Genomic DNA, 13031 nt, shown 5'->3' on the forward strand with positions numbered 1-13031 from the left:
TCTGAAAGTTTGTGGGAGGATGCAAGTCTTTTGATGAAAACAAATAATTAAGGTCCACAAGTAGGTAAATCAGTCTGTCTAGCTAGTTAAACACATGACAAGCTGAGTTTCAGGAAAAAGGATCAAATGACACAATGCAACCTTGAGCAGTTTCCATTACCTGGTAAGGGAAAGACTGATTATCCTTTAGGACACTGTATGTCTTTCAGGGAGAGTTGTTTAAAGAGGGCTATATACTAAACTGAATAGCCTCCCTTTTTGTCCAAAGGTTACCGAAGGAGCCTGCAAGAGTATGTGTGTAAACGTGCAAGAGGATAATTTCCCCTCAGAAAGGGCAAACAGTGAAACCTTTCTGCCACTTCACAAAACGCCAGCACAGAGAGCAAAGGAAGGAGAAAGCATACATGCCCCTCCCAAATGCTTCCTGGATTTTAACTGCTGCTAAATCTGGCTGAAAGTAGTTTTTAAGTCAGTCATTCTGCCAGACTAGCAACGCTTGTGAACACAGCAGCTTGTGTTTGGGAGCTGGAGTACAGCTCCTCTTCCACATGAATTCACTTACCTGAATAGTTTCACACTACACTCCACAATGAGCGGGAATGGAAGTAGCTTCCTTAGCTATTAGATAAATTACCCTACTGCACAGCCAGTAGCTGCTGCCTTCTAATGATGGCTGTGGATATCTGGAACTGGATCAGACCCTCAGTTATCAGGGAGTGAGGGAAGAGAACAGATGGAGAGAATAAATTATACATCCATATTGGCAAAACAACTGACAAAAAGCTGACAGCATTAATTCTGTTCTTGTTGGTAATAAGCTGTAACATAAAATGCTGTAAGTCAAAGTCAACACAGAGAAACACAGAAACTACCCACTCACATTCCTTATCTGGAAAAAAAGCAGGGACTTCCCAGAAAGCTAGAACATTTCATTAAGAATAATGATCTGGCCCTGACTGAAATTATCAATACCTAAAAACTAACAAATAACCAAAATAAAAAAGATATGTGAAAATTCCCATAAATCCTAACTAATCCCACACTAACGCCCAAGGAAATGGTATACAAAAAGACATAGTTTTGCAACTATGATATGACAGCACCTCCTGTTTTGACAGCAAATAACTCAGTAAGTAGAAAATAAATCATGTACAAAAGCCAGTGTTTGCAATTGTAAAATAAAATTTCAGATAATAGTGTATGATCATACCTAACAACTTGGTAGAAAGCACAGGTGAAGAAAATAACTTCTTATTCTGGCCAACATCTTAAAAAAAAAATCTAGGCTAGCACAATGGCATAACAGCCGGCTCTATATTCAGAGCGTGGTGTGAAATATTAAGGAGAACTCGGACTTCTGAACCAAGACCCATCTGAAATAAAATTACAGCTTTACATATTTATCTGGAAAACGGCAGTTTCAAAAAAAAGAAGTTCAGGAAGTGCTACACTGAATTATCAAGAGAGGAGAATGGATTGCAATTCAGACAGAACTTTTGTCCAAAATACAGTGAACCGTGCTTTCAAAAAGCTTTATCCTGCAAGAGCCAGTTCCCATCACTAACCTGCAAAAGAGCGGCGTTTTATGTTTAGCTCGTTGGACACGCGTACTTCAGTGCACAGTTTCAGCATCAGTAACATAGTAATGATCATGATAATGCTTTGCCATAAAAGAGGGGATTCAAAACGCCTTCCAAACCTAAAAAAAAAAAAAAAAGGAAAAGAAAATATATAAAACATCTCAAAGATGACAGTTGTACTCACTTTCATTCTTTGAACCTATCTAAGCACCTGAAAAAGTAACCTATCAAGTAAAAAGTTACCTATCAGTAACAGGTATGAAAGGCTGAGGAAGTCACCAGCCAAATCTAAATGCACATACAGTAGCTCAGAGTCACAACCCCCTTACAGGAGTATCTGAGAACCTTATTACAACATCCCTGTGGACTGATCCTAGAAATTTGGAAACCAGAAGCTTAAGTCTTTGTGGCCAAAGCCACCAGCAAACCTATTATTTTGAAAGGAGAAGCAGATTCATTGAGCAGTCAAGGCAATATAGAGAGACCAGAGAGTTATGCCACATTATATAACCAGTTATGTGTACTCTCCGCATACGCAGTCCATACATTTCACAAGGACTTCTGTGCAAAACTTACCACTTTAAAAATGAAAAATCGGAGAAGTCATAAAAACAATAGTACTTGTCCTATAAAGAAATAAATACCCAAAGCTATTAGCTTGCTAGGTTTAATATAACATCTTCCTACAGGGAAAAAAAGAGGTATTATGCTTTGTCTGCCTCTAGACATCTGAGTGGAAAGACCAGGTCTGCAAAATACACCAATCGATTCATCAATTTGTGTCTAATTTGGACCAAGGTTGGCGGAAGTCAGGAAGTCCAAAAGATGTGGGAACCGAACATACATAATTTGTCCTCTCCTGCCCTCCCCCCTTCCCCCAATTCAATTTTTGCTTGCTCACATATGATACTTGGTGGGAACTACTGAGCCCTTCCTGCACGTAACACAGAGAGGTGAACCTGGATTGTGGCCAATCTTGACTGAAGAGCTTACTCACGTGATTGCATAAGGTTCTGCCACAGGAAAATGAGGCCCTTCAGTGAAGACAGGAGATGCTCCAAGCTCTTCTTCCTGCATTACTTTGTGAAAGCTCAGCAATCCTCACCAAACACTCTCAGTAAGTGCATTAGGGGTAAAGGGTGGAAGCTCTTCATACACAGCCCTCAAAGTACATTAGATTTACAATAGGAAGGCTGCACACACATCACGGTGAGCTGCTTCTCTGTGCTCAGTTCTGCCAAGTTTTATGCTTTGACAATAGAGATGCTGAGGAAGGGATTTGGTGAAAACACATCGCTGTGCTCCCCAACTCCTTCAGCCTGCACCATGAGGCACACAGGCTTTCTGAATTCCCTCACAGCACAGTTACTAAGGCCATTCTCTGAGCACATAATGCTGCTGGACATCTCAGTCTCACAGGCATGGCAACCACTGCTCTCTTCTTGACAGTTCCTGTTTTACAGCACCCTGGCAAAATACAATTTCTTATACTTGGGCTACTTTCGTAGCGGAGCTCTGTGTTAGTGAAAACCAACTAGGTTCACCATCATGCTTTCTCACACAATACTGCATTTCCACTATAGTCATTTCACCAGAGAGATATTTTTTGTTATGAGTCAACTAATAAGGAACAGCAGAGAGACTGGAAAGTCTTTAACTACCTTCCTTGGAAATCTTCCTGTGCAGAACAGTCAAGCAGCTCACACCAATTAAAATGGCCATGTATTTCCTGCCTAATGGCATAAAGCTAAGGAAAAGTATGACAACGCCTTGAGCCTCCACACCACTGCCAAAGACACCACCAGTAGCTTCTGGAAGAATAATGGTTGCGTGTACCTTAGTCCCCTGCTTCTTTCTACCATCAATGGATTTGTGATGGGCCACATGAGAGCCATTATAATAACAAATTTGGAGGATGCTATAAGGAAGGAAATAACGAACACAACTAATGCATGTAATCACAGGCAGAGCGCTCTCTGGATAAGGCCTTCACTGCACTAGGAAAACATACAGGGAGAAGAACAAAAGTTCGGCCCAGCCTATGCTCCATGCCCATGATCCCAAAGCTCATGCAGCCTCTAGCCAAGTTCCCCTGAACTACTGGAATTTGCTACTATTATATTTGTCTCTTATACAGGGAATGAGGGGAAAAAAAAAAAAAAAGGGAAACACTTAGAATTACAGAGCAGTTAAAACTGTTTACATCAGGCTTAGAAAAAACATCTCCAATTACAAATGCATTTGCATGTAAAAATATAGTAATATAGAGGGGCTGGGCTAGCAGCTATTATGATGGTAAATCCAGTGCAGGTTGCTGCAAGGTTAGTTTCTCCCTGCTGATCAGATTATTGGTCATTCAGTAATGGGTGCCTCACAAAAGTATTGCCTGCAGTATAAACATCCACCCACTACAAACACACATAAGCGTGGCCACCTGCTGTCTGATCATAACAATTTGCCATCAACACAGCCTTACTGGAAACAAGATTGGAAGTATTGCTGCAGATCCTCTACTCCTTAAAAAGCGGTGGTAGTGGGGAAGTAAAACAAAACTCACAACACACAAGAGAGGTAAACTGGAAATTTAAAAATTCTTACAGGGCCTTCAAATACACAACACTTTTTTTTTTTTTTTTTTTACAACCCTCCAGCCAAAGACAAAGGTTACACAACAAAACACACTCATGTGAACTACCTCTCCCCAAACACCAATCTCCAAACTGAGTCTCGTAGGCAACACAACCCTCTAAGCTAGGTCATATCTACAGGAAATCAAACAGCTGTCATGGAGACCAACAGGTAGTACAAACAGGATGTGGCCTACACCACACATGACAAGACTGAAGGGAATACCAGTGTCAAGGACCACTGTCAGGTTCTTGAAGCTTTAAAAGTAAAGCTGGAGCACTCCTTTTGCTTCAGGATCATGAAAAGAAACACCACTTCAAGCTGCTTACTCTACTTCACATTGATATTAGGGCCTGCCAAAGCTACACGAATCCAGTTTAAGACTCCTCATGCCAGCTTGAGCTAGGAGCACTGCAAGACTCAGGCCCTGCAGGGTAAGCGCGCTGTTCCACGTTCTGTTTACCTTCTGCCTCGCAGAGGTGATTCCTATCTTTGCCAAAGCAGGAGCTGGGAGGGAAGAAACATTAGACTACGAGAGAATGATAAAGAGCCTTAGGATACTAGAACAGGCTCACAGAAAAGAACAGCTTTGAAGTCCTGGGGATGAGGGAGTCACTATCATTATCACACGTTTTCACCCCACAACTACAGTGTTATGTGACATAAAGTGAACAACCATGACATTTGCAGTATTCAGTGAACTCAGACTTTGTATGTCAGACTAAAGAGACAAAGAGTTTTTCACTGTTTACTTAATACTGTAAAAACAAAAGAACTCTTTTCCTGTACTAGTCAAATGTGAAAAAAAGGGGGGAATGGACTTACATTTTATTAGCATCTCAACAGCCTTAAAATGATTAATGCATGTTCAGGGTGATGAAGACAAGAGAAGTGAACATTCAAGCCAGAGCAGAAACTAACTAGTCATGGAGAAAACTAGGTAATTCCATTGGTATGACTCAATCCTGTTGCAATAATCCTGCTATTCCAGTCCCGGGCCTACTCAAAACAGCAAATGCCGATTGTGCAAAAGCAGCCCAAACTAGACCAAACACAAAAGGTGTGCTTATCTCCTTTCCTAAGACATCTCTGAAGAGATGTTGTTGGTGCAACTGCTGTTGGCACAACCAGATCACCATCACCCCAACCACACCATTTCCTCCCACACTCCCAGATGCAGTTTCAGCTGCCACCCGCTGGCTGCTGTCCCAGGAGATGCCCCACCTGGGGCAGGGACTATCACCTGTCCTCTGACCGTACACGGGCAGGTCTAATGCGACACCACCTCAGCTCACAGAGGGGGTTCCACTCACCGCAAGAATGGAAATCATCAAAGTTACTACAGGCCTTGCTGCTCTGCGTTGACTTTGCCAGCTCTTTGGGAAGTTACAGATTCTAAGCAAGATGGAAAGCATGCAGGATTCTGCACGCACCAGTGGGGCCATGACAGGTAGCCTGGTGCAGCAGCATGGCAGCTGTATTGAAAGACAGCCCATACAATTACAATTATCTCTTTCTGATATGAGTTTCTCCTTGACACATAAACTTCCAGGACTTTATGGAGCACCCAAAACAAGCTTCTCGCTTGGGCATTAAAAAAACCCCTACTTGACCTTTTCTTTTTGTACTAAAGAGCAGTCCCTTTTATCCTTGCTCGCTTGCATTTATAAAAAGGAGGAAGAATTGCATAACATTTGCTCTCAGTATCTGAGCAAGATTCTACTAGCAGGGCATATGTAATGCAATCTTTCAAAGTTGCAGTCACTCTGTCAGCTTGGTTTATAGCATCATCCCACCTTCCCCATATGGTAAAAGCTGGCAAGATTCATTTTAGTAACAGAAGTCTTAAAAGCAAAAGTTTCTTTTGTAGGACAGGAAGTCCTACAAACAGACATCACTGGTCCACTATCTGAAGCCAAAACAATATCTGATGGCAGGGACCTGATCCACACGTAGCACTGTAGGTGTTACAGCAAAATAAATATGCAGGAATCTACCCCAGACAAGAGCAAGTCCAATATTTTCCTATAAATTACCTCCAGCTGCATATCTGGCTCCGTAAACCTCTACTCATAACAGGGAGCTTATTCCACTGACTCCCTCCAGCACAGAGAGCTCCCAGTTCTAATGACATTACAGTTTTCAGAACCCACTTTGTTTCAGGTGATGTGGAATGGGTAGAGGGTTACCTTTGCTCAAAAATAACACACTCCAGGGCTGTCATCTTTTCCCTGACTGTCAGAACTTGTTTCCACAGCTTGTCTTAAGGCAACTACTTTATGAGAACAACTTCAAAATTGGACAGTTTTATTTTCTGTTGTTTGGATTTCTATGGTGTTGCTCTATGAGGTTTAGTCCAGTGGCCCATAGAATTGCATTTCAAAGCCTTTGGAAAGCATATTGTCTTCCTGGAAAATATATAAGCCACATTATACTATGACATAAAACATTTTATAGACTGCAAAACTGAAAAAAAGTCCAAAAACCTCTGGGAATAGCAGGGAGCATAAGTACATTTGACTGAACTTACTCAAGACACAAATAAAAATGCCTATTGATGACTTCTAAGAAATCTGCAGTTCTCTATCCTCCAGCTATTTATTCCAATTTTAAGATTAAAAGAAACCATTTTATCTCATCATAAGCTCTGTTTTAAAAAAAGAAAGGGGAAAGAGAGAGAGGAGGAAGAGAGAGAGAACTCTCTGCATCCTCCACCCCCAAAATTCTTGCCCATCTTCTTGTTCCTGTTCTTAATCATGACAATGCAAAGCTAGTCAGCTGGCAGACTGCAGGCCACGTGAACCAAGAAGATACATCTGTCTTGGTCACAACTGAGTTCAAGTGCCACGCTGCACTCTGAAGCTGGCCCACAACTTCAAAACAGCCTAGGGCAGCTTAACCAGATGATTAACCAGCTCAAAGCTCAAGCATCAGTAAGACTCAGGGTATCCCTTGGATATTTTAATAACCAGTCTTGAACAAGAAATCAGAGCTAACTCTAACAAATACAGTAAGACATTGGCTAACAAAAATGGTCATTGTTTTATTAAAAATGCAGAGGGAAAAAAATTGATATCAGATTTTTTGGAGCATGCCATACATCTTCATATGTACCAGAATTACAAAGGCATTGAGTTTTGCACTGTCTCTTCCTCTTTACCTACAGCTCGGACCTTCTCCAGGCTGCCCAGTCCAGAAGTTGAACTGAGTGGAGAGTGAGAAACAATGACCTATGGGGCCTGGAGAAGACAGGAGAAACAGTACTGAAAATGGCAGAAGGACTAGATCAAAGGAGCAGCTGATACAAATCAGAAATCATGACCAGCAACTACACTGGCACCCCAAAATAAACGCTGGTTTGAAGCCTTATATAAAGTTACAGCAATAGATTATTACCAAAAATAAAGCTAACTTGATATCAAGAGTAGTCACAGCACAAAATCTACTTTTCATACTGGTAAACAAAGACTCCATTGTGTGATGCTGTGAGCACGGACTGTCTACTTCTGAAAAATTTCTTTTTTCCAGAATCCTCTTTAAAAGGGACAAAGACTTCACATACAGTCAACACACTGAACCACAAGTTTGCATGGTCAAACTTCTACTTTCTTTTTCCTAAACAAAAACCGTGCGTGCACAAACAAAGCAAAGTGGAATCACGCCCATTGCTATCCATGTGCAGTTTTCATTCTTGCAGCCCAGTTCTCTCCCGCTGCTTTTCCACAAAGTTCTGGCATGTAGCTTGTTTGAACAGAGGAAAGTCAAACTCACATAAGTGAAAGCAGAAATGTCACTTTAGAGATGACATTTTGAGATACTGTGAAACAGAGAAGCATAAAAAATGACTTAAGGGATAGTGTGTTACTGTCATCACTAGCAAACATCAGTTCTTTGAGCACACCCTGAAACTAAGGGCCTAGATGGGAAGAAGACAAGGAAAGGCATTGCACCAAGTCCTCTTGACTTTAAAAGACTGCTTACCATTGGAGACAGTCTAATTGGAGGAAGAGAAATTGTGAAAACAGGTAAATGGAAACAGGATTGTTATCCTTGATCCCAGTAGTTCTTCATGCATTGGCTACTGTCACAGTGCAATACACCAGCTGCAACTCTATTATAGACACATAAAACATGAAGATTAGGAAGTAAATACTCTATTTGAAGGGAGATGAAAGGTCAAACTTCACCCAGTGCAAAACCAGACTTTAAAAAAAAAAACACAAAAAAACACAAAACAAACAAACAAAAAAAAACCCCACCTCTGAGACAACTAAGTGAGGTTCTAGGAACATGTGGAATCTGCCAATTCACAAATAAGAAATGAGGGAATTGCCACCACAGCTGACGTGAACAAAGCATAGTATAGCCACAGGGGAAAGGTGAGACTGGGTCTGTCATGAGTGACAGAGATACAGACAGGCCAGCACTGCTCAAGAGTGAAAATACAGAGGAAACATGGCATAAAAGGCAGGAACTGCCTATGCATCTGTAACACATAACATTCCACTCTGTGAGCCTCAAATTCAAGAATATATGAAATTCAGGGAAAATCTGGAAGTAATAATAACAGAAACAAACTACAGAAATGTCCTTGAAGTTAAAAAAAAAAAACAAAAAACAAGACGATGAGCCATCCTAAGCAATAATTAAGGCCTGAAAAGCAACACTATTAGAACTTGAAATTTTTTAAGGCCTACCACTTTAAGTATTTATTTTTGGATCAGGGTGGAGGAGAAGTCAGGAGGGATGAATCTGGCACAAATCATATGCTTAATAACAAGGCATAACAAAGAGAAACTAAAAACAATTGAAAACTGCAGCTATAGGTCAGTAAAGTTGTTGGAAGAGAGACTTGGATTAAGGTCTAGACTGGTTTGCTAAACTGAAGGAGGAATAATCTTATCAACTGGTACTTTGTAAACCAGATTGGGGAAAAATACACAAAACAAAATTACTTATAGGTACAGTTCTGTTCCAGCACAAGAATGAATCAAATTATTTAATAAATTTAAAACAAAATAAACAAAAACCTTCTAATTCCCTCCAACGAATATTACATACAATTAATATAATTCTGCTGTTTATGTTGAATTCTCTAGAGTGCTGTGTCCCAGATAATACATCAGCCATAGGTGACATTAAACAACTAACACAAAAATTGAATTGCCAAGCTGCTCTATGGGTGCATTTTAAACATGTTCACAGAAATCAGAGGCTTTTGCTCTGCTATCTTCCTTTAATCATCCATATGCCCAAGGATAATATCCACTCTCAATGCTGCTTTCATGACTTAGTGGTGTTTATAATTAACTACCAGGGATGCCTAATCTTTGTAAGTAGAGAAACAAAATATTCTCTCAGGGAACAATGAATTATCATAATGCAAGTCATCTTTTCTGCCTTTTAGTTCAACAGAGCTAGAAAGAGACGATTCATTGTAAGAACAGACAGAAAGGTTTCTGCAGGAACATGCCTGCAGCATTTCCCCACAGAAGTGGCTGTACCACAAGCCAGCAGCATGCCTTACAGTCCCCCTGTAGCCAAACACACCTATGCATGTGCTGTGTGAAGCCGTTCTGCGCCATCATCGAACTCCAAGATGACCAGAGCCTATGCAGAGCTCGTGTGTGTCAGGGAGAGATACTTCAATGTGGCTTAAATACTCACAGTAAAAAATTACATAATCTTATCAATATAACTGCATTCTCTCTCTCTTAAAGTGTTGACAAATCTTCTAATATTGACATAAATTATAATTTTTCATAACTCATAGTATTTATTCTTTTGCACATCTCTTAACTAGATATACTTAAAATCAATTCAAATTAAAGATCTTTCAGTTCTTCCATAGTCCAAGTCTCACGTAACAGATGCACTCGTCTGGGTTATGTAGAAACTGCCAGCATCTCCATTCGGTTGCCATTCAACTATCCCCAATGAAACAAAACATTAAGACAATTTCTATTTCTCAGGCTTTTCACTTCTCCTTGCCCCCGTCAGTTCCTCTATTTCCCTTCTGTTCTCTGCTTTCTCCAACAGCTGCTCCATACACTTCTCCCCAGGAAAACATAGGTCCAATGCAACAAGTAGCTGTGTTCTAGTGATGACTCCGCAGTTTGACTGCCAGCTGTGGTCCCAAGAGAGGGTCCCCTGTTCTCTCCACTCCAGCACAGCACGTACATGTTGCATTTTACTGTAGAAGAATCCAGGAATCTCCTTAAAGAGTCAGAGGAGCTTTAAAAAGAAACCGGAAACCAACAAAAGGATTTAGCCTGTTACCTATCAGTTCTTTGTGGTCTACGAAGTACCATTTTGTAGTCAAAATATTCTTATAGTAACTGTTCTGTGTTGCAGTAATTTCCCAAAATATTTCATCTTTGGTTCTCAAGTATATTCCCAGTGTCGTAACATCTCTATTATAAGAAGTAATGGGGAATATAAGTTAATAAAATTCATCCACGGAAATCAGGCCCTAATAACATTTTCTTTGTCCAGCAGCACAAGACCTAAATACAGAAACAAACTTGCTTTTAAATACTGAAAGCAGTGTTGAAAACAAAAAGAATTTGCTTTGAAAGACAGCCCATCTTTCACCTGCTTATCAAAGAATGACTATTTTCATCTGTAGTTGTGCATGGACCTCTATAAGGGAAACACCTCTGAAGCCAGCTGGCATCCCAGGAAAATGCAAGAACATATGGCAAGCATCCCAATGACGTTAATACCAACTAGATGCTAGAATAAGCGTGCAGGACTGGGGCCTTCACACTGAGAACACAACTAGAGGGGCAAGGCAAATGTAAAATACAGTCAATAGGAAAAAAGATCTGACTTAGAATAAACCTCTTTTCTTTACAAACAAGTTAAAAAGTTGCCTGTTGGAACATCAGAGCACTGACAATCAGATTTAGCAAGGGTAACGGACAGCGCTCCTAAGCCCGGTTCATTTTGCTCAATGCAGATTCACCCACCTATGGAAAGACAGTATTTTGATCTTCAAGAGAGTGGAAAAGTATGTAAAACTCATTATTTCCTCAAATACTCCAAATCAAAGCTTTACAACTACCAAGCAAGAACCTTTAGAACTGGGGAGACACACACCCACAAAACGAACTTACCAAAAAAGTATCCGCAAAATGTTTGCGACCAGTAATACCAGGCAGACGTACGTGGAGAAGCCCTCTGCATTCTGTGTCCGCCGGATGTCTCTGTACTGGGGAATGTAGGGCACCACGCCGCCGAACACCATGGCCCCCGCAGCACCCCACGACACCAGCTGCTGCATTGGCACCAGCAGCCACTCCAAGCCACCCGTCTCCATGACGGGGGGATGCGGGGGGGCTGCCCCGGGGGCAGTCACGCTGACGGATCGCCTTGCGCTGCAGTTGTCCGGCTGAGGTCGGCTTTAGCCACGCACGGGCTACTGGATGGGATGCGGCACCATCACTGCGCCCTCTCTCCCAGGGCCAGGACCTGGTGAGAGGGATGGGACGTGAGCCTGGCTCTGCCGCGGGCTGCTCCAGCCGCTCCCAGCCGGCCGCCGGGCACTAGCGAACCTAGCCCGCCGCCCTGCCACAGGCGGGCCGGGGGCCGCTCCCGCTCCGCCGCCCCAGCCCGGCGCAACGCTCCAGCCCTCACACGGGCTCCCCCACAGGGGGAACCCCGGCTCTGGCACCGTCCGAGGGCGGCAGCACCCCCGCTCCGCCGCTGAGGAGACCTCCCGCCAACGGCCGGGGGCGCAAGGCTGAGGTGCGGGGGGCAGGGAGGGCACGGACACACGCCCCCTCCGCCGGCGAACACCCCCGCCCGCCCCCCCTCTGCCGAGTCGTTTCTCTGAGGGGGCCTCCCTTCACCCGCCCGCTCCTCGGCCCGCTGGCGGTTCCCCGCCGCGCCCCGCTCATCCGGAGCCACGCGAACACGCGGGTCTGTCTGTCTGTCTGTCTGTCTGCCCACCCGCCACCGCCGCGCCCGCCTCCCCACCTGCTCCCCGAGCTCCGGCGGCCGCCATCCCCCTCCGACCCCCGCCGTTTCGCAACTGGGGGCACGGGCCGGCGGCAGCGGCGGGGCCCGGGCTGCTCGTGACGCCACGATGACCAGCCGCGCCTCCACCAATGAGCGACGGGGCCGCCCCGCCGATTCCGCGCGCCCGGCGCCGCCAGGTCCTAGCCTGCGCGCGGCCGCGCGGCAGCAGCCGGCGGGGCGGGAAGGGGTTCGGGGGGAGGCGGCGGGGCGAGCGGCTCCACCGGCGGGGGAGGCGACGGTGGGCGCGGCTGCGGGGCCGGCCCGTTGCTTTGCCAAGCCCCGAGGACCGGGTGCTGCTGGCGCCGCGCCAGCGGGGAGGTTGCTCGCGGGCGGTGCCGGCCCCGCCGCCGCCGCCGCCGCTCCTTGGGGCGCTACTGCCCGACCGCCGCGCTGGTGCGGCTCCCCGGTCACGCACAGGGAACGCGAGCCGGCTGCGACCGCCAGCCCGGCCACCCTTTCGCCCCGGGAGGGCGGAGGGTGCTCAGCTCGCCCGCAGAAGAGGCGGCGCCGGGCGTACCTGCGGACATTTCCCTCGCCGCTGGCGGTCCTTGAGAGCTGTCCCAGATCTTGCTCCCCTGTCTCTGACCTCTTCATTTTCCTTAAGAGTTACGAGAAATTCCGTCACACTCCCTGAAAATTACATTCCAGTGGCTCTCAAAATTGCTGTCGCTCCTTAACTATGTGCAACAGAACTGTAATCGGCACATCTTCCTTACAAGAGCGAGGGGCTTGCTTTTCCCACGATGGTAATGATAAAAGGTGGCGGGGGAGTGAAAACGTGAATTTTCTACCCCGAGCGAT

General features: G+C 44.5%; 1 protein-coding gene across 3 annotated transcripts in view; it reads right to left on the reverse strand.

Moving 5' to 3' along the window:
• Positions 1-12310, reverse strand: part of SLC66A2 (solute carrier family 66 member 2) — a 71855-nt gene extending 59545 nt beyond the window's left edge. Inside the window, exons 1-3 of one of the 3 annotated variants that reach the window (XM_075745203.1) lie at positions 12189-12310; positions 11327-11681; positions 1566-1699 (exon numbers count right to left, since the gene is read on the reverse strand). In XM_075745203.1, coding sequence (XP_075601318.1) covers positions 1566-1699; positions 11327-11529 — 337 coding nt within the window. In that variant the 5' untranslated portion in view covers positions 11530-11681; positions 12189-12310. The remainder of the gene's footprint in view (positions 1-1565; positions 1700-11326; positions 11682-12188) is intronic. The other 2 variants (XM_075745204.1, XM_075745205.1) reach the window with 2 other exon arrangements.
• Positions 12311-13031: the final 721 nt, after the last annotated feature.

This window comes from Balearica regulorum, chromosome 2, assembly GCF_011004875.1.
Source record: "Balearica regulorum gibbericeps isolate bBalReg1 chromosome 2, bBalReg1.pri, whole genome shotgun sequence".
Lineage (NCBI taxonomy): Eukaryota > Metazoa > Chordata > Aves > Gruiformes > Gruidae > Balearica > Balearica regulorum.